The sequence below is a fragment of the Zootoca vivipara genome, chromosome 14 (assembly GCF_963506605.1).
Source record: "Zootoca vivipara chromosome 14, rZooViv1.1, whole genome shotgun sequence".
NCBI classification, from domain to species: domain Eukaryota; kingdom Metazoa; phylum Chordata; class Lepidosauria; order Squamata; family Lacertidae; genus Zootoca; species Zootoca vivipara.
In genome coordinates this window covers 29183262-29208403 of record NC_083289.1, presented here as the reverse complement: position 1 = coordinate 29208403, position 25142 = coordinate 29183262, and the positions used below count along the sequence as shown (strand labels likewise).

Here is a 25142-nt window from a genome sequence, read left to right as displayed (position 1 = left end):
GTCCTCTTTCAAAGCCATCTAAGTTGGTGGCCATCACTGCCTCCTGCAGTAGGGAGTTCCATAGTTTAATGGTGTGCTGTGTGAAGAAGGACTTCCTTTCCTCTGTCCCGAATCTTCCAGCTTTCCGCTTCCTTGGTTGCCCCCAGTTCTAGTGTTAGGGGAGAGGGAGAAAAATTTTTCTCTAGCCACTCTCTCACACACCAAAGGAATGAAGAAAGGTTGGTTTAGTACATGAAGCGAAAAGAGACAGGGTGTATAGATGCTTCTTCACGTAGCAAGGTTACACACACATGAAGGCAAGAAATCACAGAGTACATCAGCTCTATAATTCTATGATTCTCTTATTTCTGGTCTTATTACAGCTCCTTCCTTGGCTTCACTGAAAGCATGCCCCCTTTTCTCTATTGGTTTTTTTTTTACTCACCCAGCACCACCTCCCTTTTCCCAGTTGCTTTTGGTGGCTCCTGATCAAACAGGGCAGGTGTACTTAGAACCCTAAAGGTAAAGGTAAAGGGACCCCTGACCATTAGGTCCAGTCGTGACCGACTCTGGGGTTGCGCGCTCATCTCGCATTATTGGCTGAGGGAGCCGGCGTATAGCTTCCAGGTCATGTGGCCAGCATGACAAAGCCACTTCTGGCAAACCAGAGCAGCACGTGGAAATGCCGTTTACCTTCCCACTGTAGCGGTCCCTATTTATCTACTTGCACTTTGATGTGCTTTCGAACTGCTAGGTTGGCAGGAGCTGGGACCAAGCAACGGGAGCTCACCCTGTCACAGGGATTCGAACCGCCGACCTTCTGATCAGCAAGCCCTAGGCTCAGTGGTTTAACCCACAGCGCCACCTGGGTCCCTACCTTGCATCAAAGTGGGGGAAGTCCCACATTCCATTTCAATTACACACACACACACACACACACAGAGAGAGAGAGAGAGAGACTTGTGACTCGTGACTTGTGCCCCCAGTTGATGCCTCCAAGATGGCCCAACTTCAAAGATGAGCCACTTGACATCTTCTCCCTGGCCCTCAGCATCATCAGGAAGGCGATGACGCAGTGAGGATGATGATCCCTGTCAGCCCTGGAAAGACACACCCATCACCATCAGCAGGAGGCCAAGTGGCGGAGGTGGTTTGACCCAGTTAGTGCAATTGCCAGGGCGGAGGAGAGCACCAAGTGATCAGGAAATCACCCTTGACAGCAGCAGCTGGTAGAACTTGCTCAGCACCTTCTCTAGCCTCCCTCACCAGGAAGAAAACAGAGTGGCTTCCTCTGGGTCACAAGAGGGCTTTGGCGGCCACCAGAAACCCCTGTATCGAATGTGCTATCAGGGCAGGGCTTTGGGTCAGAGGTCCAGGGGCCCCACTCAGCAGTACAGCAGCAGGGCTGGCTTGTTCCATTTTGAAGTGGCATAAAACACACACAGAACCACAGGACTGTAGACTTGGATACCCCAACATACATCTAGTCCAACCTCCTCAGGGCAGGTATCACAGCTCAAGAATCCTTGAGAGATGACCACCTAACCACTATTTAAAAAAACATTCAATGAAGGAGAGCCCACCACTTTCCAAGTTTGTCTGCTCCACTGTCTGATGGCTCTTACCTCCTCCAGATGTTTAGTCAGAATCTCCTTTCTTGTCATTTGAATCCATTGGTTTGGGTCCTACCCTCTGGAGCAGCAAAAAATAAAATAAAAAATCAGCTTACCCCATCTTCCGTATGACAGCACTTTAGATATTTGAAGATGGCTCTCATATCGCCTCTCTGTCTTCCCTTCTCCAGGCTAAACATTCCCAGCTCTCTCAACCCTTCTTCTAAAGAGGAGTCCGAAGTCTAGAAGACTCAGCCCTCTCCTCCAGCACTCAGGATGGGTGGGAGAGTGAGGTTCATCTCTCTGAGAAGCTGAGCACACTGGACCTCTGTGGGTCTGGAAGATGCCAATAAAGAGGCTCGTCCACAGGGGCAAAGGGGTGGGGTGGGTATTGGGAGAGATTCTTATCTGTTTGTATCTGTGTATCTAGAAAAGTGGTATATAAGTGCAATCAACGACAAACAAACTCTAGTTGACGTTAAACAAAATTCTAGCTTTTCATTGTATAATATGTGAATCCCAACATGGGAGAAAGGCCATCAGCAGCAACAACAACAATCTGCATTTTAAGAGTTTATGAATATTGTGACTACCAGTAAAAAATACAGTCGTCAACAGCTATCAGTCAGTCAATCACCCATTTCCACCACCCTTCTGAGTGATACCCCCCCCACCCTTTCCCTACATAAGCGCCTGGGGACTTCTGCTTCAGTGTATCTGAAGAAGTGTGCATGCACACGAAAGCTCATACCAAAATAAAAACTTAGTTGGTCTTTAAGGTGCTTATTTTGTTTCGAGTAAAAAATAAGATTCCCCTGCAAATTAAATATTTTATTTGATTGTTTAGTTTATCCAAATAGCAATATGGGGAGGAGGCACAAAATATGGTTCGTAGGGGGTTCACTTTTGGTTAGTCATGGCACCAATTTTCAGGGAGTTTTAGTCTAGTCGCCTCTGCTTTAGGGCCTGGTCCACCATATGCCCAGAGATGGCTGGTGTTTGGACTTGACACGCTCACAGAAGCTAAGCTGGAGGAGCACACTTTGCCCTGGATGTTGTTATACTGAGGTTCTGAATTTAGGAAAAGAAAAGGGGTACAGTTATTGGGGGATATACTGTACATATGTGATAGGAAAGATCTAGCTGTAACTAACTAAGAGGAAACGCAATGACCCCTGCTTGGTCTTTCATTTAATAAGCTGGAGTTCTAGTTGGTCTTTCATTTAAGCAGGAGAGGTTCAAAAGATCTCTCCTCCCCCAAGGTTAAGGATGAGCTCAGCAACCCTGCAAGCATCAGCTCAGCACTGAAGGAAGACCAAGCGGTCAGCGGAAAGAGGACATTCTAGGAAGGCTGGAGATTTCTCCCGATGTTGTCAACCTGCGTTGCAAGCTGAGTTACATCCCAACGCCTTCTGGCAGAGATGTCCCTGCTGAAGCGAGCCAAAGGGTTCCAGGATGGACTTTGAACCATGATGGGACCTGTGGGAGGAGCCTGGTGAAGTCCCGCCTTTCAGGTCAGAACAGATTGGCTCTTCTATGACTTCCGACAGAGCCCCAGTTGTGCAAAACGCCCAGGGAGGGACCAGGTTGGGGCTGAGACTTTTTCTTACATCCATGACCCTGTGTGAACTCCCTGAAACAAACTCCCAGAAGTAGCAGGTGTCCAGGGTGCCATGTCTCTGCCACGTCACCTTTCACTGTAGTGCATCGGTACAGCCCCTGGCAGTTAGATGGGGCAGGTATTTTTTGGAGGGAGGGCAGAGAAAGTGCATTGAGGGAAAAAACCGAGGTGACCCTGTTTGCCCCCTGCTTTCCAAGGGCCATGGGGCAAGGGAGATGGGACTCTTTCTTTATCCCGCCGTTGAGTGACACTAATATTCATCATACCCTCAGCTGCAACTGGGCATGCCCCCCTCCACCATGGCTGATGTGATGTGTACACAGGTAAGACCCCCTCCCCCATCGCTACCTCTTCGGAACTGGTAACAGTATCCCTGCCCTTGATTTATGATGCTGCCTGCCAAGGCAATAGTATCCAGAGGTGCCCCGCCCCCCAGGTTTGGGATGGTGCCAGGGGGCAAACAATAGCTCCTGTCTGAGCTGAGAATCCCACGCTTGCCAGCCCTACTGCCTCATTTGCCATCAATCAACCTCACCATGTGTTTGAAAGCAGGAATGAGCCAAGGCTGAGTGTCAGAGAGTGGCTCATGACTGGGGCAAAGCAGAGAACAGGGTGTCCAGGACCTTTGTGGAGGCAGATGCTTACACCCCTTTTCATTGGCTCTGGTTGGTGGAAGGACCCTGGCAGGAGTCCCTTTCAGCTTCCAGGGAGGCCCCAAGATCCTTAGCTCCATCCTGTGGGATGAAACACTGGGGCAGACAAGTCACAACAGTTCCTAGAGTGTCCACTAACAGGAACTTACCTGGAGGGACACCTGATTAAGTTCTGTTCCTAAAGACATGCAAATTAGATGGACTAGCTGGGACAAAAGCCCCTAGCCAGCAGCCATTCTCTCTCTTAGCCTTCTCTCCTTCGATGGGAACACATCTCCAGAGAATCTCCAGTTAGGATGGTTCTCCATCTTGGCCTGCAGCCAAGACAGAGACCAAATGGAGCCTTACTTTATCAAGTAGTCTCCACATGTATATATCTGTAACTTTTCTAAGCAAGCCTGCCTTTCTGAGATTATGCTGTTAACTCAGGATGAAACTGTAAGTAAACTCTATCTTATTTTATAAACACTGTGTTGTGTATTTCTTTTAAGAGGGACAAAGGGGACTTTGCCGGGAAGTATAATATTGTACAGGTTTTAGCAAACCTGAGCACACACGCTTTGCTGCGCACAAAAGGGGAATGTCACTCTGCTGATATTGGAAGCTTGCTAACACAAGCTTGGATAGGATCTATCTAATAATATATCCTAATCCACATCCCTAACATTCCCACACATCCCTGCCCGATTCCCCAGGGAAAAAAATCACACATGCGCAGACACAGGTTGTTCCTTACAAATATTTTATTAAAGGCATTTCTCCCCTTCCACAGTTCCCAGGAGTTGGTCTCAGTTGTTAAATTATTAACCTTAAAAACACCACCACCATATATTGCACATGAGCCAAGTCTTTTTTTTCACTCCTTCCTGCTTGCCACCTCTGCCACAAGCCCTGAATCCAAAGAGCCCTGCAGTGCTGGATGAGGTGAAAGGGGGCCTGTCGGGAGTCCAGCCCCCTTTTCCCACAGCGGCCAGGCAGATGCCTCTATGGGGAGCCCGCAAGCAGGACCTGAGCACAACAATAGCAGCAGCCGTCTCCCCACATGTGATTCCCAGCCGCTTGCACTGAGAGGTGTCCTGCCCTCCAGTATTGCCAGGTCCTCCAGTGGATGGACCTTGCAAGGGAGCAGGAGGCAGGAATATGTACCCCAATAAGTGCACCTGGCAGGGCTGAGGGTGCAGGTGTGGGTGTAGCTGGGCATGGGGCTGCAGGTCTTTTCAGAAGCAGGATTAAAAGGCACCCCTTGAGAGCCAAGGCTGCTCCTTCTGCGAGGTGTGTTCTCAGAACCAACCTTTACAGCCTTGGGGCAAAGGCAAAATCTTGAAGGTAGCACTTAGCTCCCTTCCAGGCCAGCTGAAACCAGGGAGCTGCTTTCAGTTACAGCAAAAGGGAACCTGGATCTTTCCTGAACCCACAACCATCTTCCGTGCCTGAGGGTCAAGGTGCAGCTGGACTTGTCCGTTCCCTAAGAAGCCACAGCTCTCTGCCACAGAGTCCACAGCTGTTGTCTGGGGGTCCAAGGTCATGGACTAAGCTCCCACCTCCAGACAGGAACTGCCCTCGGACACCCGAGCATCGCGACAGCAGCCACCCCTGTGAAAAGCCTGGCTCGCCCCCAGTGAGGGGCAGAGGGGGAATTAATACAGAAACGGCATCAAGTGTCTGGCTAGCTGAATGGCAGAGCACGTAGCAGGTACAGTTCTGTTTGGGGCTAGCGGCTTCTGTCCCCCGTCCCGCCAGAGGGTAAGTCCAGCCGCCGAGTCCAAGGAGCGGCCTTTCTTGCTGGGTCAAGAGCATCACTAGGTTGTCTGGACCTCCAGGGTGTCATCCAGCTGCTTTGGAAAGGTGCTGGCCAGCCGCAGGGTGCTGTAGTTGGGCGGGGGGGTCCTGGGGGGTGGGTGCTCCAGCGACAGGGGCAGGCATATGGCTGTGTTGAAGGTGGGAAGATCGTCGTCTGCAGTGCAGGCTGGGTTGTCGTGACCCTGCAGGCCATTTTGGGGGGTTGATCCTTCCTCTTCCTCTTCCTCCTCCTCCTTTTGCTCCCTGTTCTGACCCCACCACTTCTTGGCCTTCTGCCAGTGGCGGCGCAGGATGATGCAAATGGTGTCGAGGAAGAAGACCTCCACAATCTCGATGACACAGACCATGGAGCAGCTCATCCAGAGGCCCAGCTGGCCCCCAATGTTGGAGACAAGAATGACGGGCTGGAAAGGGACAGAGGGAACACTTCGTCACCAGTTTTCCCCTTGGGGGTTTCCTGGCAGGGTTTAATTTCTACACGGAGAAGAGTTTCCCTGTATGGAAACCCCAGCCTCTGATAAGCCCAGGATGTTCCATGGACCACTGAAGGCTCCCCACTCCCCTGGCCACTGAAAGGACACTCTCTCCATTCCACTGTCTCCTTGCCCCACCCAAACCCTACCAGAAAACACTTGGGACTGAACATGGGACCTTCTTTGTGCAAAGCAAATGGCCCCTGAATGACGGCCATTGTTGGATGCTGCCTTCTACTAAGCCAGATAAGTGGCTTGTCTTGCTCAGCACTGGCTGGCAGCGGCTCTCCAGGTGTGTCTTCCTACCTGGAAACATTGCCAGGGATTGAACCTGCAGCCTTCTGCTTCCAAAGAGGGTGCTCTACGACCATGGAGCTGTGGCTTTTCTCTCCACCACACTAAGGCAAAATCCGCAGGTATGGTGGAAATGGATCCCTCTCCCTGCCTCCCTCCACCAACCCCGAGGGGGGCCAGGCTGGGGCCCATGGGGGATGATTCCCCTTAACGGTGCCAGGATTAGCTCCTTCCTGAGCCTGAGTGGAGGAGCCCCTCTTGGCAAGTGTCCTCCCAGAAGGGGCTACTCAGAAGTTGGCCAAAGGCAACACTCACATCATTTGCCGGATTCTCCTTGATTTCCCTCTCATTCAAGTCTTTGTAGAACACCATGAGGTTTGCCAGGTCTTCCCTGAGAAAATAAAATTGTGGGGTGGGGGGAGAGAAGGAGAAGTGGAGCTGGATGAGGCAGGGCTGGTTGGGAAGCAACAGCGTCCCACCTAGGAGGGGCAGCCCTGGCTTCTTACGGGATGTGGGGGGGGGGGGGACAGGACGGGACTTACTTTTTAAAGGTCTCACCACGGTTGTTCCATTTATCCCATGACAGAAGTTTGAGCATCCATTCCTTTAAAGGAAGAGAGCCAGAATTAATTGAACACGCTCGAACATCAGAAAAGCCGTGCAACTGGATAAGGATCCAGTCACAAAATCGAGTTAGAAGGTACTCAAAGGTTCATCTAGTTCAACCCCCTGCAGTGTAGGAATCACAGCTGAAGAATCCCAGGCAGATAACCCATCCACAGATAATCCTCTCCACCATCTTCCGAGGGAATCAGTTCCACGGTCAAACAGCTCTGAGCCTCATAAACTTCTTCCTGAAGTTCAGTCCAGCTTCCTGTTCTCCCAGTGGCTTGCCCGATGCCCCAAAGGGAAGAAGCACACAAGCAGGACAATTGTGTGGTCTCCTCTGTGATCTTGTCCTTCCCATTTGCCACCCCCCCCCTCCTCAGGGCTTTGGGGCCCCCTCGGAATTGTGCTGACAAGGACCAGCCCCTGTGCCTAGGGTAGGGCCCAGACTTGCATTTGGCAGCCACCACCGCTGCTGCCCCTTTGATGGAGGTAACCATCTCCTGGACTCCTATTCAAAAGTGCCAGGCACTAAAAATCATGGGTGGGGGGGAAGGGGCAGGGGCAGGGAGAGGCCCTTTGAAGCCCCACAGGCTGGGGCCCAGTTTAGCTGACAGCTGGCCCTGGCCCTGACTCTTGCCCTCCGCTGCTTCACTCACAGCTCTTTCCTTTCCTGTCCCCATTATTTCCGTGTCAGCCTTGCAAACCAACTCCCTGCCTCCATCCCTTAGCCTGGTCCTCCCATGGAGCTCCCTAGGTAGGGCAGGATTTACACATAAGAGAGGGCTTTGCATCTGATCTTGTGCCAGTACAGGTGAGCATATGGAAGGGGCACATTCTTTAATTTTTTTAAAAATGAAACAATTTGTTCAGATTCCTTGGAATACTGCAAGTCTTAATTCCAGGGGACCATCTATTAGTTAATTGGGTCTTGGGGGGTTCACATTGCAGAAAAAGGAGACTGATTTGCCATAGTTTATATAAATATTATTATTATTATTATTATTATTATTGACACCCACCCATCAGGGGTCATGGAAATAGACAACTATTTGACTTTTAGAAGACATCTGAAAGCAGCCTTATATAGGGAAGTTTTTAATTTTAGAATTTTTAAATATTGTATTGGGAGGAATCCAGATTGGCTTGGGACACCCAGTCCGATAGGATAATAATAATATCGTAAATAATAATAATAATAATAATAATAATAATAATAATAATTTGGAGACAATACACCACCCCAAAATAATTTATAGTCTTAATTCCCCCAGAAGTGGAACTTCTGAATCTTTTTGTTTAAAAAAAGTATTTTTTATTGAATAGAACTTCACAAGACAAACACATACGGTATATAAAAACCAAACCAAACCAAACCCAGGCGGGCATGGGATGTTACATTCACAAGAAGAAATTATAAAGCTTGTTATCCGGATACTTGCAATGAGATGCAGAAAGGTAAGTGAAAAGTCCCATCATAAGAAATGAGAGAACAAGGGGTGGGGCACACCTGACTTGCAAGATACACAGAAACACAAACCTATGACTGAAACAATGAGTACCTAGGATAAAAGGCTGTATATTACATCAAGAGGTTTTTTTAAAAAAAACCAGTTAGATGTTACTTATCCCAGTTTCCTTGACATACTTCTGGAAGGGCAACCCAACAAGGCAGCCCTGTTTAGGGAAGCTTTTAAGGTTTGATGGATTTCTGTATTTTAATATTTTGTTGGAAGCTGCCCAGAGTGGCTGGGGGAACCCAGCCAGATGGGCGGGGTATAATTAATAAATCATCATCATCATCATTATTATTATTATTATTATTATTATTATTATTATTATTATTATTATCTTGAAGCATGATGGCAACGTCATCAGCAATTATGCTGAGGTGGTGTTACCTACTGGAAACCCCTGGATCAATCTATTGTTATAAAACCTTATAGCATTCCTTCCAATACAAACCGGCTGAAAACCAGGGCAACATCTTCCAAGGCCACACTCCCACACAAATCACTTGACCTGCATTGATCATGCCCCCCAGAAAAAGTTTTTTTGTTTTGTTTTTTTAAAAACAGTGACCAAAAGTATTTGCTTTCGAGCACCATGCCTGAAAAAGTGCGGCCCGAAATCGCAGCGGCCATTTTGGTCACTGTCTTTTTGCGAGAGAGAAAACGGGATGTCACGCTTTTTCCGGGGCAGTTGACGGGTATGTTAAAGCCAAGTTTTCAAGGGATAAAATGAACAGGAAGGAGGAAAGGGGGCAGCCCTCTTTTGTGCAGAAAGGGCACCACATCGTAGGCAAAGGGAGGTCAAGGCAAACAGGACTTGTGTGGGGGACACACTCACCTGGGAGGCTGAAGAAGGCCACTGGGCAAGGCTGGTGGTGAGGGTCCACTCTTTCAAGCTGGGGAGGCAAGGTAGGCAGTGAGCAAGCATGGAGGGAAGGACTCAGCACCCTGATGGCTTCTCCGGGGACCCCAGTGGCAGAAGACCCGGCCCGGTCACCCTTTGGAAACCCACCCAAATCAAAGATGCAGGAAGTTGCCATTGGTGAAATTGGAGCCTGGAGCATTCTAGTTGTGGGGTGGTGGTAGAGGGATGGCGGGGACGACGACGACGACTTACCTGCAGGCCTCTTTGCACATCTTCTGACAACCCAGCTGCTCCTTCACAAACTTTTCATGCTGTTTGTAGTAGCAATACACTGGAGGAAGAGGAGAGAGAGAGAGAAGGGAGGCTGTTAGGAGCAGCCCAGCGGCCTCCACCAATCCTGCAAAAATCCCAGCGCGGCTGGGGAAAAAGGTCTCGGGACAACTGCAGGACAGAGGCAAGCTCCCACTTTGTTGAGGAAGCATCTTGGGCAAGGAGAAGGCAACAAGCATGGCCTTCACTCCTGCTGTCTGCTGAGATTGAGCAAAGGGCTCCTGCCTTTGGAAGCCTCCAGAGAAGCTGCTGCAGGAAGGGGACTGTGAGCAACATTAAGGAGAGGGGGTGTTCCTGGGACCCAGGAGAAACGGGTCCAACCCCCTTGCTATTTTTGCTATGGCTAGAAGGGAGTCATCTTGTTGATGCAATCTGGTTTTATTTATAGCTCCGAAATGTGGGTGTGGGTGTTTTTCTTGTAGGTTGCTATATTTGCTGTTACGTTGTTGTTTCAGGATGCTGTTGTGAAATTGTTCCTGCGAAGGTTGATTTCTGAGATGCAATTCCTGCTTGAAGAGCTCATACCGTAGCTGCCAAGTTCTCCCCTTTTTTTTAAAGGGAATTTCCCTTATGCTGAATAGGCTTCCTCGTGAGAAAAGGGAAAACTTGGCAGCTATGGAAGAGCTGCTTTGGGCATGATTCTTTTCATGGAAGGGTGGCATAACAAAGGAGATTCCAATTAAAGAGAGAGATTCCAACTAAACACCAGGAAAAACCTTCTGGTGCTAAGAGCTGTTTGAGAGTGGAACAGACTCCTTCGGACAGAGGTGGATTTAGGGGAGCGCTACTGGTTCACCTGCGCTGGGCACTGAGCTGAGAGGACACTGCAACAATGGCAGAGAGGCAGGGGGTGGGGGGGCACCGAATTTTGGCATTGCCACTGAAATTTGAAAGCCCAAAGTTCACCACTGCATCGGAAGGTGGTGGACTCTCCTTCACTGGAGTTCTTAAAGCAGAGGTTGGGTGGGAATCTTTCAGGGATCCTTCAACTATGATTCCTGCGCTGCACGACATTGGGGCCCCTTCCAACTCTTCCAATTCTATGATTCTATACAAGTATCATGATGATGACGATGGATGATGAAGGGCAGCTTGGCAGCAGGCCATGTAAGCAGATGTGTGCGGAAGGCGAGAGGGAAGCAGGAGCCTCTTCTTGCCTAAAGTCTGGTTTAGCCCTGGAGCTATGGCTTCCCAAGGAAGGGCGTTTTCTCCTGAGATCATGGATGGCAACAAAGAGCTCACATTGGACTCAAGGCAGAGTGGGATGCATTCCTGGAAAGAGACGTCTCGGAGAAACTTAAGCCCCCTCTGGGGGAGGGGGACCCTTTGGACCCAGCTCCTGAGGAGAGCGGGCAGGTGGAGTGACGGGAAGACTTACTCCAGTCTGGATATTTCTTGTAGTTGCAGAACTCAGCATTTTCGGGCAGGGGCTGGGCGTACTGGGCACAGCCGCACATTTTCACCATCTCATCCTGGAAGCAGGAATGGAGGCAGGTCTGCGAGGGGGAGAAATCAAGCAGGGTGTCTGTCAGTGCCCTCCAGATGTGGACTACAACTCCCATGAGCCCCCAGCCAGCATGGTCATTTTGGACTACAATTTCCATCAGCCCAAATCATTGCGGTTGCTGGTGCAGGCTGCGTGAAAGCATGAGGCAGAGAGGTCCTGGGGCTCCAGGCTGCCTGGGTGCAATTTACCTGCCCACCCCCTGTATCCCTTGTGGGGATGCAAGGGCATGGGATAACTTCTCACACTCCCACATCCCAGCCACTGCATATGCCTCACCTGCAAAGAGTAGGTTTTGTTCTTGTATAGCTTCTTCACATCGATGTCAGACCCGTCCTCTGTGCAGTTGCTGTATGGAAGGCTGAGTCGTTTGGACTTTGTCTGTGGAACAGAAAGGAAGAGCTCTGTTGGTGTGTGATGGGAGAGGGGCCTGTGGGGCAGAGAAGTGGCATCCTGTGTTGCCCTTGTGCTTCTCCCTTTAATCCCAGAGGTGTGGGTGCTAGAAAGGCACTTTGCAGGTGCTCAGAAGCACTCTACTGTGTGCTATCAGGATTTTCTATCCCAAGAGGCCGATGCCAGGCCTGGCATCCCAAAGGAAGTTTGGCAGGATTTACATCCTGAAAGAACTGTAATAAATTAAAAAAATACTTGGCAATGCCCAGGATTGAAGTGGATGTTGTACCTCTGAAGTATGGATTAGCTCCCTCATTGCCATATACCTGACATTGTCTCATGTATATCCAATCTTTCATTGGGTGGACACTTCAGAGTTTCACTTTCGGGGGTGGTACTCCAGATATTGCTGGACTCCAGCCCCCACCATTGGCCGTACAAGTTCAGATATTTTTCTTTTAATGCAGCCCTGACCCTCAGCCACAGCCACACAGGACAAAGAACATGGCAAAGAAAGTTTCCTCCAAAATAGCAGAGCTTTCCACACTGTGTGTCATGACATGTTAGTACATCAGCTCAGTGTGCAGGGGTGCCACACTATTACAATTTATGTATGTGTCCGTATCACTATAAGCGGTTAATTAATTTAACCTCCCAGTTTGCTAGTAAAACTGCATTACTGTGTTGCAAAATGATGCATGTCACCAAAAAGCGTGTCACCAACGTGAAAAGTTTGGAAAGCTCTGAGCATCGGACAGCTGTATGCTGGGAGGGGGGTTTCCTGTGCAGCCGAAAGCAGAATCTGCCCAGGGTGACTGCTGCCCGCCTGCTCCAGCCGCACCACTCACAAAGTGCATCCCGATGGAGGTGGCTGTGGCCGTCTCTATCTCGGTGCCGACGTCTTCGATGAAGGGATATTCATCCTGGCCGTGAATCACTATCTTGGCTCCCGTAGATGTCACCAAGAAAGGGTTGTACTCTGCTTCGTTTATATACAGGATCACCTGCAGCCCTGTGTAAAGGAAGGAGAACAGGATTAGGCCAGTCTAGTGGAAGGCACGGGACCAAGAGAGGCTCCGGAAGAAGAGGAGGAGAAGGCTCTGTGGGGACGGGGGCTAAAAAAAAGTCAGGGCACACGGGATGAGACTTGCCAGCTAAACTATTGCGTCTCCTGTTCTCTCCTTTGCTTCTCTGTGCAGCACCTGAAACAGCTAACAAAATAAACTAACACATCTTTAGTGAAAACTAACACATCTGCAGCGAAAAACCAAAATGTAAAAGTCCATGCAGGCAGACAGATCACTCTGCTGAGTCTGGGCAAAGCCAGGCAATTACTTGGCAGTGAAAAATGGTGGTCAGCCGCAAACCTGGGTATATTAGATTTCTACATTGCTTTCCACTACAAAAGTCCTGAAGCAATTTATAATCGAAATCTTTAAAAGATTTTTTTAAAAAATCACACAAACGTTAATAAAAACAGATCTAACAGTAGAATCGTATCAGTGGCACTGAGTAGCTAGGTAAGCTTCACTCTGCCAGCCTCCTGTGCCACTCCAAGGCTAGATTTGGCTGCCAGATTCACACCAGGCCACTATGGACCAGCTACCCAGACAAGGAATATTTCAAATGTCAAATCTTAATGGTGTAAAAGAGGCTTGCATGCAAGATTTAGGTCAGGTAAGGCTATCCATGGAGGGGAGGCAGGGGGCAGGGGGGGGGGAGCTTGCCAAACTAGGGAGGAGCAGCTGGATGCAGCTTCTCTTAGTTAGTTAGTAGGCTTCTCTTAGTTAGCTAGTTATTTTTCCCCATAAAATTTATCCACTGCTTGGTTGTAAAGCACGCACGCGCGCACGCACTCCCCAAGCAGTTTACTAAAAGCAACTCTTGACAACAGTTGAAAGAGAAAAATAACAATAAACTAAAACAGATTAAAACAAACATCCACATTCTACGTGTCTGGGTAGGCTTGCCTAAACAAAACTGGTTTTAGCAGGTGCCAACAAGAGTACAGTGAAGGCTTCCTGATATCAATAGGCAGGGAGTTTCCAGAGTGTAGGTGCTGCCACAAGAAAAGGCTGATTTCTTGCAAATGTGGAGTGGGTGTTAGGTGGCATCTGTAACGGAATCAGTTCTGCTAGTCGAAGCGATCGAGTGGACATATTCTCTTAGCACTCTGGATAGTGGCTACAGAGCTCAGGACAAGAACCTAGGCCACCCACACCCACTCATGACTGAGATGAAGCAGGCAAACCATCTGGAGGGCTCTCTTACCATATTCACTGCCTCCGGTGGTTGTGTTCAGGATGCTTCTGTTCTGCCCACTGTTGAAGGTATAGCAGTTCCCGTGCATCGGATGGTGGAATGTCGTGAAGTTCCTGGCGCCGACCAAAGACATATTTATTTTTCAAAAGCACTTCACCCCACCTACTGTAGATAAACTCAACAAGAGAGCTTAAATTGCCCAATTAACAGGAACTGCATGAGAAATAAACTGTTTCTGCAGGGACTTTTGTTCAGCTTCACAACAGACAAGGACAAAGAGTTAGTTTTGAAATTATTTAGGGGATGCCCAACTCTTTAAAAAATGTCATGGGGAGTGGGAGGCAGCAAAGAGGGATCTTTCTGGGGAACGTGTGGAGGGTGTCAACACAGGAGCAGACCCCCTCAGTGATGGCCCCACAGGGAAGCTTGCCTGGCACCACCAAGACTTAATCCTGGGGCCAGGCAAAAACGTTTATTTTCTGCTAGACCTTTGGGTTTTCATGATCTGTGGCCTCCTCCTGTGGGTGGGATGCTTCAGTCCTGCCTTTTAAAAATATGAATGAGTTTTAGGTTTTCGTTTTATGCTGATTTTAGAATCATATAATCATAGAGCTGGAAGGATCTCCCAAGGGACATCTAGTCCAACCCTCTGCAATGGAAGAATCACAACAAAAGAATCCCTGACGTAATACAGGTGCTATTTATTTCTGTTGCTGTTCTAAGTCACTTTGAGCTATTCTGTTAAAAAAAGAGAAACTAATAAGGTTTAATGAGTAATAACAACAACATCTTAAGGGTATATATATATGATGATCCCCACTGAGAACATCTGGAGGGCACCAGATTGGGGAAGGATGGGTTAATGCAGGCATCCCCAAACTTCGGCCCTCCAGATGTTTTGGACTACAATTCCCATCTTCCCCGACCACTGGTCCTGTTAGCTAGGGATCATGGGAATTGTAGGCCAAATAATAATAATAATAGTAATAATAATAATAATAATTCTATACAAGTAGGCCTTCTGGCGGTTCCCTCATTACGAGAAGCCAAGTTACAGGGAACCAGGCAGAGGGCCTTCTCGGTAGTGGCACCCACCCTGTGGAATGCCCTCCCACTAGAGGTCAAAGAGAACAATTACCAGACCTTTAGAAGGCATCTCAAGGCAGCCCTGTTTAGGGAAGCTTTTAATGTTTGATGGATTTCTGTATTTTAGAATTTCTGTTTTTTTGGAAGCCGCCCAGAGTGGCTGGGGGAACCCGGCCAGATGGGCGGGGTATAAATAATAAATTATTATTATTATTATTATTATTATTATTATTATTATTATTATTATTTATACCCCGCCCATCTGGCCGGGTTCCCCCAGCCACTCTGGGCGGCTTCCAACAAAACACTAAAAACATCTGGAGGGCTGCATTTTGGGGATGTCTGGGTTAATGCAACAAGTGGCTAAGCAGGAATGGTGGGTTGAGCCGAGTGACTAGGCTTCCGCTTGCGATGGCAAGATCTTTGGCATGACTCACCACTACCCAGTTGGGAACCTGAACAGGCCTGTTCTCCCCACGGATTGATGGGGAAACAGATGCTTTGGGGAAGCAGATCCCAGAGGGTGGGCTGTAAAACTGCTACCTGAAAACCACAAGGCAGACCAGGTGGGTTGCCATGCAGAAACATCCATATCTGCAGTCCTAAGCTAATGGGTGAAACCACATCTTGGACACTGCTGCAGAAAGGGCATTGCCCTCGTGGCGTCTATACTGTACTGCCTCAGAGCTTCACCAGCAAAAGAACTCAGCTAAAACCTGCTCCAGCCACCAACCTTCACAAACCGTGAAGGCTTGAGAGGTGGTCCTTACAAAGACACACATGAGGCCAAGAGCTCTGCCATTCAACACCTGTCCAAGAACACAAGGCCAATTGGGTGCGTATCTCACCTCTGTCTGGCCTCCCCAAGGATGCTGGAGAAAAGTCCATATTAAACTTCCCACATCTAAAGCACTTTTAGTTTGCATTAGGTATGTTCCACCTCTGCTGCTGGAGCATGCTCTGCCCCCCCCCCCTCTGTTCCCAGTGACTGACCTGGCATCGCAGGAACGGCCGTCAAAGAAGCAGCTCAAGATGAGCTCCTCCACTGAGTAGCTCATGTTCACTTTCTCTTCAGCGCTGATTTGGGCCATGATGTTCATGTAATGCAGCTTGTACCACTCCTGGATGGCGTTGACACCCGAACTGAAGGTGTAAAGGGCACAGTCACTCTTGTTGTGGGAGTCACACTGGAAGGGAGAGAAAGCAGGGGCTCAGGCAAGCTGGCAGGCCGAGGGGCTGCCCCACAGATGCATACGCTGCCTTGCGGTGTGGAAATAGGTAGGTGGCTCAGCGCAGAATAGCGTGGTGCGGTGGTTAAAGTGTTGGCCTAGGACCCGGGAGACCAGGGTTCAAATCCCGACACTCAGCCATGAAGCTCACTAGGTGTGGCCTTGGGCCAGTCACTGCCTCTCAGCCTAACCTGCCTCGCAGGTTTGTTCTGGGCATTAAATGAAGAGGGGGAGAACCACGTACACTTGGGACAAAAAGGGTGGGGTATCAATGCAACAAATGAAAATGACAATAGTCATTCATAAAGAGAAAGAAGGCATGAGCACAATTCTCAGATGCCTGAACCCAGAAAGAAAATCTCTCTGATCCAGCCTTGGAATTGCAGGTGACTCGTAACTCTGCAGGCAAGACACCTTCAACGGGACTCCTTGTCGCATTTGTTTGTTGAGCTAATGAATGTGTATACTGTATTTATATTTGTTTGCAGTGGGATTTATAACCCACTTTCCGCCTCAAATGGAGATGCCCAAAGTGGAGAACAACCAAGGTTGCCTGGCAGGGGCTTCCGCTTAGCAGGGGCTACAACAGGAAAGCCCCCCAACTCACTGCAGGCTGCGGCCAGCCGCATTTCAGGAGGGAAGTGGCACCCTTTCCTATGGTAAAGTTTTGGGCATGATCCAAGGTGCAGGTCTGACCCTGTGAACGGTACTTGTTGAGCTCACAAGCCTGTTCACTGCTCTCCAGATGGACTACATCTCCCAGCAGCCCCAGCAGCACATGGCCGCTTCATGCTGGGACTGATGGGAGCTGTAGTCCAAAACCTCTGGAGGGCACTGGGTTGGGGAAGGCTGTGACCATGGGGATGGAAAATGATTCGGAAGAAGCCCCAAAGGCACTGCATGGGGCTCCCCATCTCCTAGAGTTCCCTCCTGCCTGTGCCAAGACTCAACAGAACTGCATCTGGTTCTCCCATAGGCCACAGAGCATGGTGACTCACCAGCTGGAATCCCACAATATCCTGGGGGTTCTTGACGCTGACGATGCTGGAGCCCCCCGAAATGACGTTGGCCTCCATTCGCCGTTTGGAACCAGAGGAGGGGTTTGGAAAAGGCTGCTGGTGAGTGAGGTTGTTTAAATTCGTCAAGGGAAAGTATCTGTGGAATTTTCTGTCCTCACTTGGCTCAGGATCACCAGCATCACGACGCTCCCTGATATTACCTCCCGAAAAGTCATACAAGGACCTCAGCGCGTTCTCTGTCTCTTTGTCCAGCTCGGCCAGGTGTTTCTTGATGGCACTGTACCTGCCAGGGGACAGACAGGGGATCTTGTTACTACAGGGGGCAAGATCTTTTGCTACAAGGAGAGCAGGGGTGGTGGTGTACAAATCAGATAGCCAGGATCTGGGTGCATCCACTCAGCCCAGCACTGGGCTCAAGGACCAAGACTGACACACAATTATTTTAAAGCAGACTTGTGTTTCAAAGTGAGAAGGATAAACTGCTGCTACACATCACTCAACAGTCCAAAGATCTTACTGCACTTTTGACACTAGGAAATATGTCTTATAATCACTCACCTTGCTTGGATATCTGTTTGGGCATAAGATCTGCTTATATCAATAGGTATCTTTAAATTGGATTAATGGATTATACTTACTGTGACAACCCAACAAACAAGAACATAAAACGCCACTTTCGATGAATGTAAAATCACCCCACCCGCTCCCATAGTCCAGCAGCAAGATAACACAAGCCCCATAGTGATCAGGTTCACAAGCCGGACATTTAACAGTAGCCTACTTTGCAGGGTTATTGTCAATATTTCTGGGGCGATTAACATTCGTTACTATTTTATTGTAGAAGTCCCTCTGGGCATAATCCTATGCAATTTAAATTGCAATGGAAATGTTATTATTATTCAAAACTCTCAGAGCGTCTTACAAACCACAACACACAAAATATATGAAATTCCACCATGGCAATTTTTGAACAAGTCCAAAGAGATTATTAACAAAAATACAGCTGCAACCGCCACACTCATGTCACAGGTTTGCAGGGCAACATTTCCTATTCCAGGCATTTTCAAGAGAAGGAAGAATCCCTCTTAAAAGATGATTTTACTCGTTTCCCCAAAGAGGCCGAAGAGGCCTCCCTAAGCAGGGAATTCCACAGGTGAGGGCTGCAAACTCAGCAGAGCTGCTTTCGGGGATCTTAAAGACCAGGGTGGGGAACTGTGAATTGGAACTTTCTGAGCACTCCAAATAATAATTAAATGCTGCTACTATAAGTTGCCATTATTTATTCCACCCGAGGCGTCACCTCCCTGACTCCACATTCCAAGTTCTTGAGCAGGACTGTGCTGAAAGCAGCCTGGCCTGACCCTGACCCTGACCCTTCACTGTCCCTGTCCACTGGCAGGCTTGGGGGAGCTTTCCTGGATGCTGAGCCTCACTTACTTGTAGGGGTTGATGTTACAGATGGTGACGGCTGGGAAGGGGAGTGCATGGAACTGGACCGTGACAGAGACAGAGGCTTTGTAGTAGTTGAGGACCAGCTGAGCGCAGTACCACAGGATCAGTCCCACGGCGGTCAGCGTGAGCAGGATCCACAGGAAGCGGCGCAGGCGCCCCCGCGAGACCACGATGCGCCGGCATCCGTGGGTGTTGGTGTTCATGCAGTACCAGTGCATCAGCTCCCGCAAGGTGGGCGCCTGGGGGCCGGTCACGGGCAATGTCTTCTTGAGCTTGGCCTTGATCTTCTTGGCAGGCGCCATGCTAATGGCCGACACTTTGGAGGGGGAAACACAAAGCAAAAATCAAGGATATTGCAGGCACTGGATATTGTAGAGCAGTGTTAGAAACTCAGATATATAAGCTAAGCACTCAGTGGCTCCTTAAACCAAGGCTGAAGTCACCAAAACGGAAGGTCTAGTTGCCATTTGTGGGCAAGACAGCTCTAAAGTCTTCGTTTCAGATGATGGACTGACTGTGATCAGTGGAGGAGCTTCATGCTCTAGCACCCGGGGGAGGAGGGCGGGGAGCAGGGGGGGCGGGGCTGGTGCATGTCCTGGGGCAGGGCAGACCCTGCCGGGATCGCACTGCCGGGATCGGTGCGCTCCCCCCCCCACTCCTCTTCCTTCGCCAGTGACTGTGATTCTCAGTTAAACATATTTCAAGTTCAGATGGCAACCTTGAGCTAGGTTAAGAGCTTTGATAATAATAATAATAATTTATTATTTGTACCCCGCCCATCTGGCTGGGTTTCCCCAGCCACTCTGGGCGGCTTCCAACAGAAACATTAAAATATACTAATTTCTAAAACATTAAAAAGCCTCCCTAAACAGGGCTGTCTTCAGATGAGAACTTAAAAGAAGAAAAGTGACTTGAACCTGGGAAAGTCCACATATATATTGGCCTATTTTAACCTCTTTTTCTTTAATGGTGTCTCTTCTGGCTCCAGCTGCACAGAAAAAGCATTTTGGTTCCAGGAACGCATTCCAATTGTGCAGATAAAATATCACTGATAGAATTCTACAGGACGGGTTATTGGTGTGTGAAAACAACCCAGATCCGATGATCTCCATATGGTGGAGATGTCAGGTGCTATCCTGGCACCCAGGCATCTTCACCTGGTTGCAAGTGGTTGAAAGCCAGGTGCAAAATGCACCTGGCTAACTTCATACACTGTTGTAGAGGATATTGTACAGTTGGAAAAGGTTCAGAAGAGGGCAAGCAGAATGATCAAGGGGATGGAGCAACTCTTCCTATGATGGAAGGTTGCGACGTTAGGGACTTTTTCATTCAGAGAAAAGGTGAGTCAGAGGTGAATCACAGAATTGTAGAGTTGGAAGGTTCATCTAGCCCAGCAATATGTGGTTGCCCCATACAGGGATTGAACCTGCTAACCAACTGAACTACCCAGACCAGAGGTTTATAAAACTGCACATAGCATTGAGACAGTCATCACACTAGAACTTGTGCACACCCAATGAAGATGAATGAATGAAGACTCAGAACAGACAAAAGAAAGTCCTTCTTCCTGCAGCACATAGCTAAGCTACGGAACTCACTTCCACAGGAGGCAGTGATGGCCACCAACCTAGGCAGCTTTAAAAGAGGATCGGGCAAATTCGTGGAGGAGAGGGCTGTCAGTGCTACTGGCCGTGGTGCCAATATCCTGCCCCCATGTTAGAAGGCTGTAATACTTCTGAATGCCAGTTGCTGGGAACCACAGGAGGGGAGAGGGCTCTTGTGCTCAGGTCCTGCTTGAGCCTTTCCTGTAATGAGTTTCTGGTTGGCCACAGGAAGAAAAGGATTCTGCACCAGAAGGCCCCCTTTGGCCTGACCCAGCAGGCTCTTCCAGCAGTTCTCATGGCAGGCTTAATCATCACAAAACCTCCGCTGCACATCTAAAATCAGCCACAAACCTGTTTAAACTGTCAGAGGCTCCACCTGAGCCACAGATACCCGTTGAGCCTTTAATAATACAAACACAGTGTCAGCAGGGACCTCAGAGAACATCTAGGCCAACCCTTTGCCAACGCTGGCACTCCATTGCTGCAGCCTCCCTGAAAGGGGTCCCCGGCCTCCGCCCCTTCTGACATTTGCTGGCCCCTCCTTCCTACTCCTAGAGCTGTTTTGTTCTTAAAACCACAGCCTTGCATTTGTGCTGTGTATTCAATACACCAAGACCATGGGTAGGCTAACTAAGGCCTGGGAGCCAAATCTGGACCAATTGTCTTCTAAATCCAGTCCACAGACAGTCCGGGAATCAGCGTGTTTTTACATGAGTAGAATGTGTGCTTTTATTTAAAATGCATCTCTGAGTTATTTGTGGGGCATAAGAATTCTTCTTTTTTTCAAAATATAGTCTGGCTCCCCACAAGGTCTGAGGGACAGTGGACCGGCCCCCTGCTGAAAGAGTTTGCTGACCCCGACCCAAGACCAACCTTTGAGATGGGGAGGGGTCCAAATAAAGACACATAATCCTCCTCCCATGGTAAGGCACAGGCCTGGCCCGACTTTTACTATTATTATTATTTAGTTATCAGAGTATTTTTCACAGTACCATATAATTATAGAGTTGGAAGGGGCCCTGAGGGTCCTCCTACCCACTGCCAAGCAGGAATCTTCTGCCCAGCATGGGTCTTGAACCCACAGACCTGAGATTAAGTGCCTCACGCTCTACCAACAGAGCTATCCCAGGCATTTTTTCTATCGCTGTATACTGCCCTGATAATTTTAGCAGAGGGAGGTCTATATAAATACTCTTGGTAAATAAATAAAGTAAGTCAGGCCACTCCCCCTTTTAAAAGCCGTAGGGAACAGTCATCACAATGACTGGCTACTCGGGAACATTTCCTAGAACTGCGTAGGCCAGTTGGCATTAAATAATAAAAATTCAAAGAGTTGACTGAAAGTGAAAGGGGAGGAGGACCTCTGCTGAATCTCCAGAGAGTGTTTGTTTGCACAGGATGGGGCTGGTGGAACATTGAATGCCCAATGTCTGGCTGAGACCAACCAGCCCCCCCCCCTCATGTGGGTGTGTGCTTTATCCTCACAACAACCCTGTGAGGTGGGCTAGATGGAGAGGCAGTGACTGGCCCAAGCTCATCCAGTGAGATTCATGATGGATTGAGGAATTGAACCCTGGTCTCCCAGGTCCCTAGTCCGACACACTACCCATTGCACCACACTGCACCTGTTTACTCTGCATCCCACTGCTGGTTTGGAAAGTGGTTTACACACCACACTAGCCATATGCAATACCAATCCTGCTGTTTCTTATAAAATACTGCAACCTGATGCATTTCCCCTGAAACCCTGAAACCAACTTCCATCTGAACGGAGGAAAAAAGCCCTGCATAACTGTGTTTTAAGCTAGTAATTTATGCTAAGACCCCCTGTTTTCAGTGAGTTGAGGATTGGGTATGCCACAAGACAAAGAGATCCTCCAGTTGCCGTCCTGGTCCCAAAATACAGATGGCCAAGAGTATTTATATATTTATTTCATAAAATTTATATGCCGCTTGGAAATCCTCAAAGCAGCTTACAAAGAATATAGTATATAAAAGGGTATGTGGCAGGCCTAGATAGAGGAGATGCTACAGTTTGAAGAATTCTGTGAAACTCTGAGGCTTGCATCTCCCTATAGCCATGGGTGGCTGTTCAGCCAGAGGATATCTGTTTTGTTTTGCTTCCTGAAATGGGTTCTCTCAGTAGCAAACACCTGCTTCCCATCAACAACTTTTCTAGACTGGGATGAAAAGCCATCTTTAAGATGCGCACACCTCTGGGAATTCCAGTGTTCCAGGGGACCTTTTCCCACACAGGGATTAACCTTAGAGGCCAGAGGCTTCTCTGCTGATGGTACACAGTTCAGGGCAGCCCCTGACAGCCACTCCCCATATGGAGAGGGACCTGCCCCCCACCTGGGAATCTCACTTTAGCCCTAGAGAGAGCCAGCATGGCACAGTGGTTAGTGCTGGGCTAGGACCTGTGAGAGATCTTCACTGGGAGCCAGTCACCGCCTCTCAGCCTAACCTACCTCACAGGGTTGTTGCAGGGATTAAATGAGGAGGGGGAGAACAAAGGATGCCGCATTGAGCTCCTGGGAGAAAAAGGTGGCATATAAATGAAATAAATACAGAAGAATAAAAGGTGGAACAGCCTTCCTCCCTCTCTCCTCCCTGCTCTCCAATCCCCAGGAAAAAAGGGAAGAAGGAAATTTCATGGGAAATCAAAGAACATTGGTGTTATATCCCTGATACAACCCCATCTTCTCGTGACACCATCAGGAAGAAATGGTGCCACCCGGGTGTAAGGAAGTCTTCCGAGCGATGGAGGAGGAAGACCGAAAGCCCCACTTCAACTGAGTCATTTGAGCTCAGCAGTGTCAACACTGACTGGCAGGAGCTCTCCAGGATTTCAGGCAGGAGTCTAGTCTGTGCCTGGAGATGTCAGGGGGCCTGGAGGCAAGGCAGTAGCTCCAACTGTGGCAAATGAAACACTGGGGAGACCCCCTCTTCTCCCTGGGGAGGGCTAGTTAAAACGGTCGGCACTGGATTCCTGCACACAAACACACACACACACCGCCTCTCCATCCACCCCTTGGAGAGGCCAGACGCCTGCCCTTGGAGAGCCTCACTGCAGAGGAGTAAGAACACCAGAAGAGCCCTACAGTGTTGGATCAGGCCAAAGGGGGCCCATCTGGTCCAGCATCCTGGTCTCACTGTGGCCAGACAGATGCCTCTTCTGAGAAACCCTCAAGCAGCACCTGAGCGTAAGAGCAGCACTGCCCTCTCCTGTGGTGTTAAGCAACCGGTATTCGGAATGAATATACAAACAAATTATAGAATCATAGAGTTGGAAGCGACTCAAGGGTCATCTAGTCCAACCCCCTGCAATGCAGGAAACTCAGCTATGGCATCTATGACAGATAGCCATCCAACCTCTGCTTCAAAACCTTCAAGGAAGGAGAGTCCACAACCTCCTGAGGGAGGGAGACTGTTTCACTCTCGAACAGCTCTTACTGTCAAAAGTTTTTCCGTATGTTTAGTCGGAATCTCCTTTATTGTAACTTGAAGCCATTGGTTCGAGACCTACCCTCCAGAGCAGGAGAAAACAAGCTTTCGCTTGCGAAAGAGGACTAGAAGCCATCGATAGCCTTCCCCTCCATATAACAGCCCAATCTTCTTTTAATGCCACGCCACTCAAATCAGGGGCCACCGCAGCGAGTTCCATAGTTTAAGTCCTTACTTTTGCCTGCCCTAAATCTCCCCACAACCCTCCGGTCGAGGCTGGCTCCCCGCCCTCGGTTTGGACCCTCGGAGGTGGGCGCGCCTCCAAACTCCCTCCCACCCAGGCAGCTGCACTTCCCAGCTTCCAGAAGCGCCCCGGAGAGCAGACCCGAGAAGCTCATCTCCGCCGCGTCTCACCTGCGGGGCCGCGGTTGACGCTGAGAGCCGGCTGGGGCTGCATGGTGAGGCTGGCGAGGGCGCAGCTCCTACTGCGGGATGCCGCGGCTGGCTCTGCTCTGCCCCGGCCGCCCCAGCCCGCCCCCGGCCGGCCGCCACGCCTTCGCCAGGCTCGGGTTGCAATACGCGCCCGCCGCCCTGCGAGCTCGAGGCGCCCCCTGCAGGTTATTCGCCGCCCTGCCGCGCCACTCGCCCGCCGCTCCCTGCCCTGCAGCGGCCCCTGCCGGCAGCAAGCGTAGGAGAAGGCGGGCGCAACGCTGGTCCAGCAGCGGAACAGAAAGGAAGGATTATGGTGTGTGTGTGTGTGTGTTTGTTTGTTTGTTTGTTTGTCTTGATCCATATCGTCAAAGTGGAGCAGTAGCTTTATATTATGCTGCATTGATTTGCTTCATGGTTATGTACTTATTTAAAATACTTCTAGCCCTTCCTTAAGGGTGGAACCCCACCCCCAGGGGATGTTACATACTAGTTTGAAACTATATACTGTAATACAACTGCAGATTTATAATCAGTAAGAAAAGCCAAAAAGAATGCAAGGAAACATCCACCCTCCCTGAAAAAGACAATCCAATACATAACTACAACCCAAACCAATCAACAATTGAAAAGAAGCCAGTGAAAAGAAGGGAGTCTTTACCACCCCTGCCAGCCTGGTGCTCCCCAGCTGTTTTGGACTACAACTCCTATCAGCCCCTTGAAGCAACATGGTCCCCTGTCTCCCTCCTGTCTAACCTATGCTCTCAGAGATGGGCAAGTGAAGCAAGGTAGCGATGAGATGGACCTTTGAATAACTTGGTCCAAACCATTTAAGGCTTTAAAGGTCAAAACCATCACTTCAGAGTAGACCAAGAGAACTGTTAGAAGAAGAAACAAACATTTTTCATCCCAGAAATATTCTGGGTTTGGGGTTTATTCCTGTCCCTTGCTTTTGTTGCACGATAGTGCAGA

The 25142-nt window shown here is 49.2% G+C and overlaps 1 protein-coding gene across 1 annotated transcript; it reads right to left on the bottom strand.

The window, feature by feature from the left end:
- Nucleotides 1–3959: 3959 nt before the first annotated feature.
- SCNN1G (sodium channel epithelial 1 subunit gamma) lies at nucleotides 3960–24233 on the bottom strand. Its single transcript, XM_035131988.2, has 13 exons — nucleotides 24156–24233; nucleotides 18676–19006; nucleotides 17218–17521; nucleotides 15984–16177; nucleotides 13914–14017; nucleotides 12491–12654; nucleotides 11529–11630; nucleotides 11124–11241; nucleotides 9668–9746; nucleotides 9389–9446; nucleotides 6976–7037; nucleotides 6749–6824; nucleotides 3960–6070 (listed from the first exon to the last, which is right to left on the bottom strand). The coding sequence occupies exons 1-13, from the start codon at nucleotides 24196–24198 to the stop codon at nucleotides 5666–5668; spliced, it is 2040 nt and encodes a 679-aa protein (XP_034987879.2). The 5' UTR covers nucleotides 24199–24233; the 3' UTR covers nucleotides 3960–5665.
- Nucleotides 24234–25142: the final 909 nt, after the last annotated feature.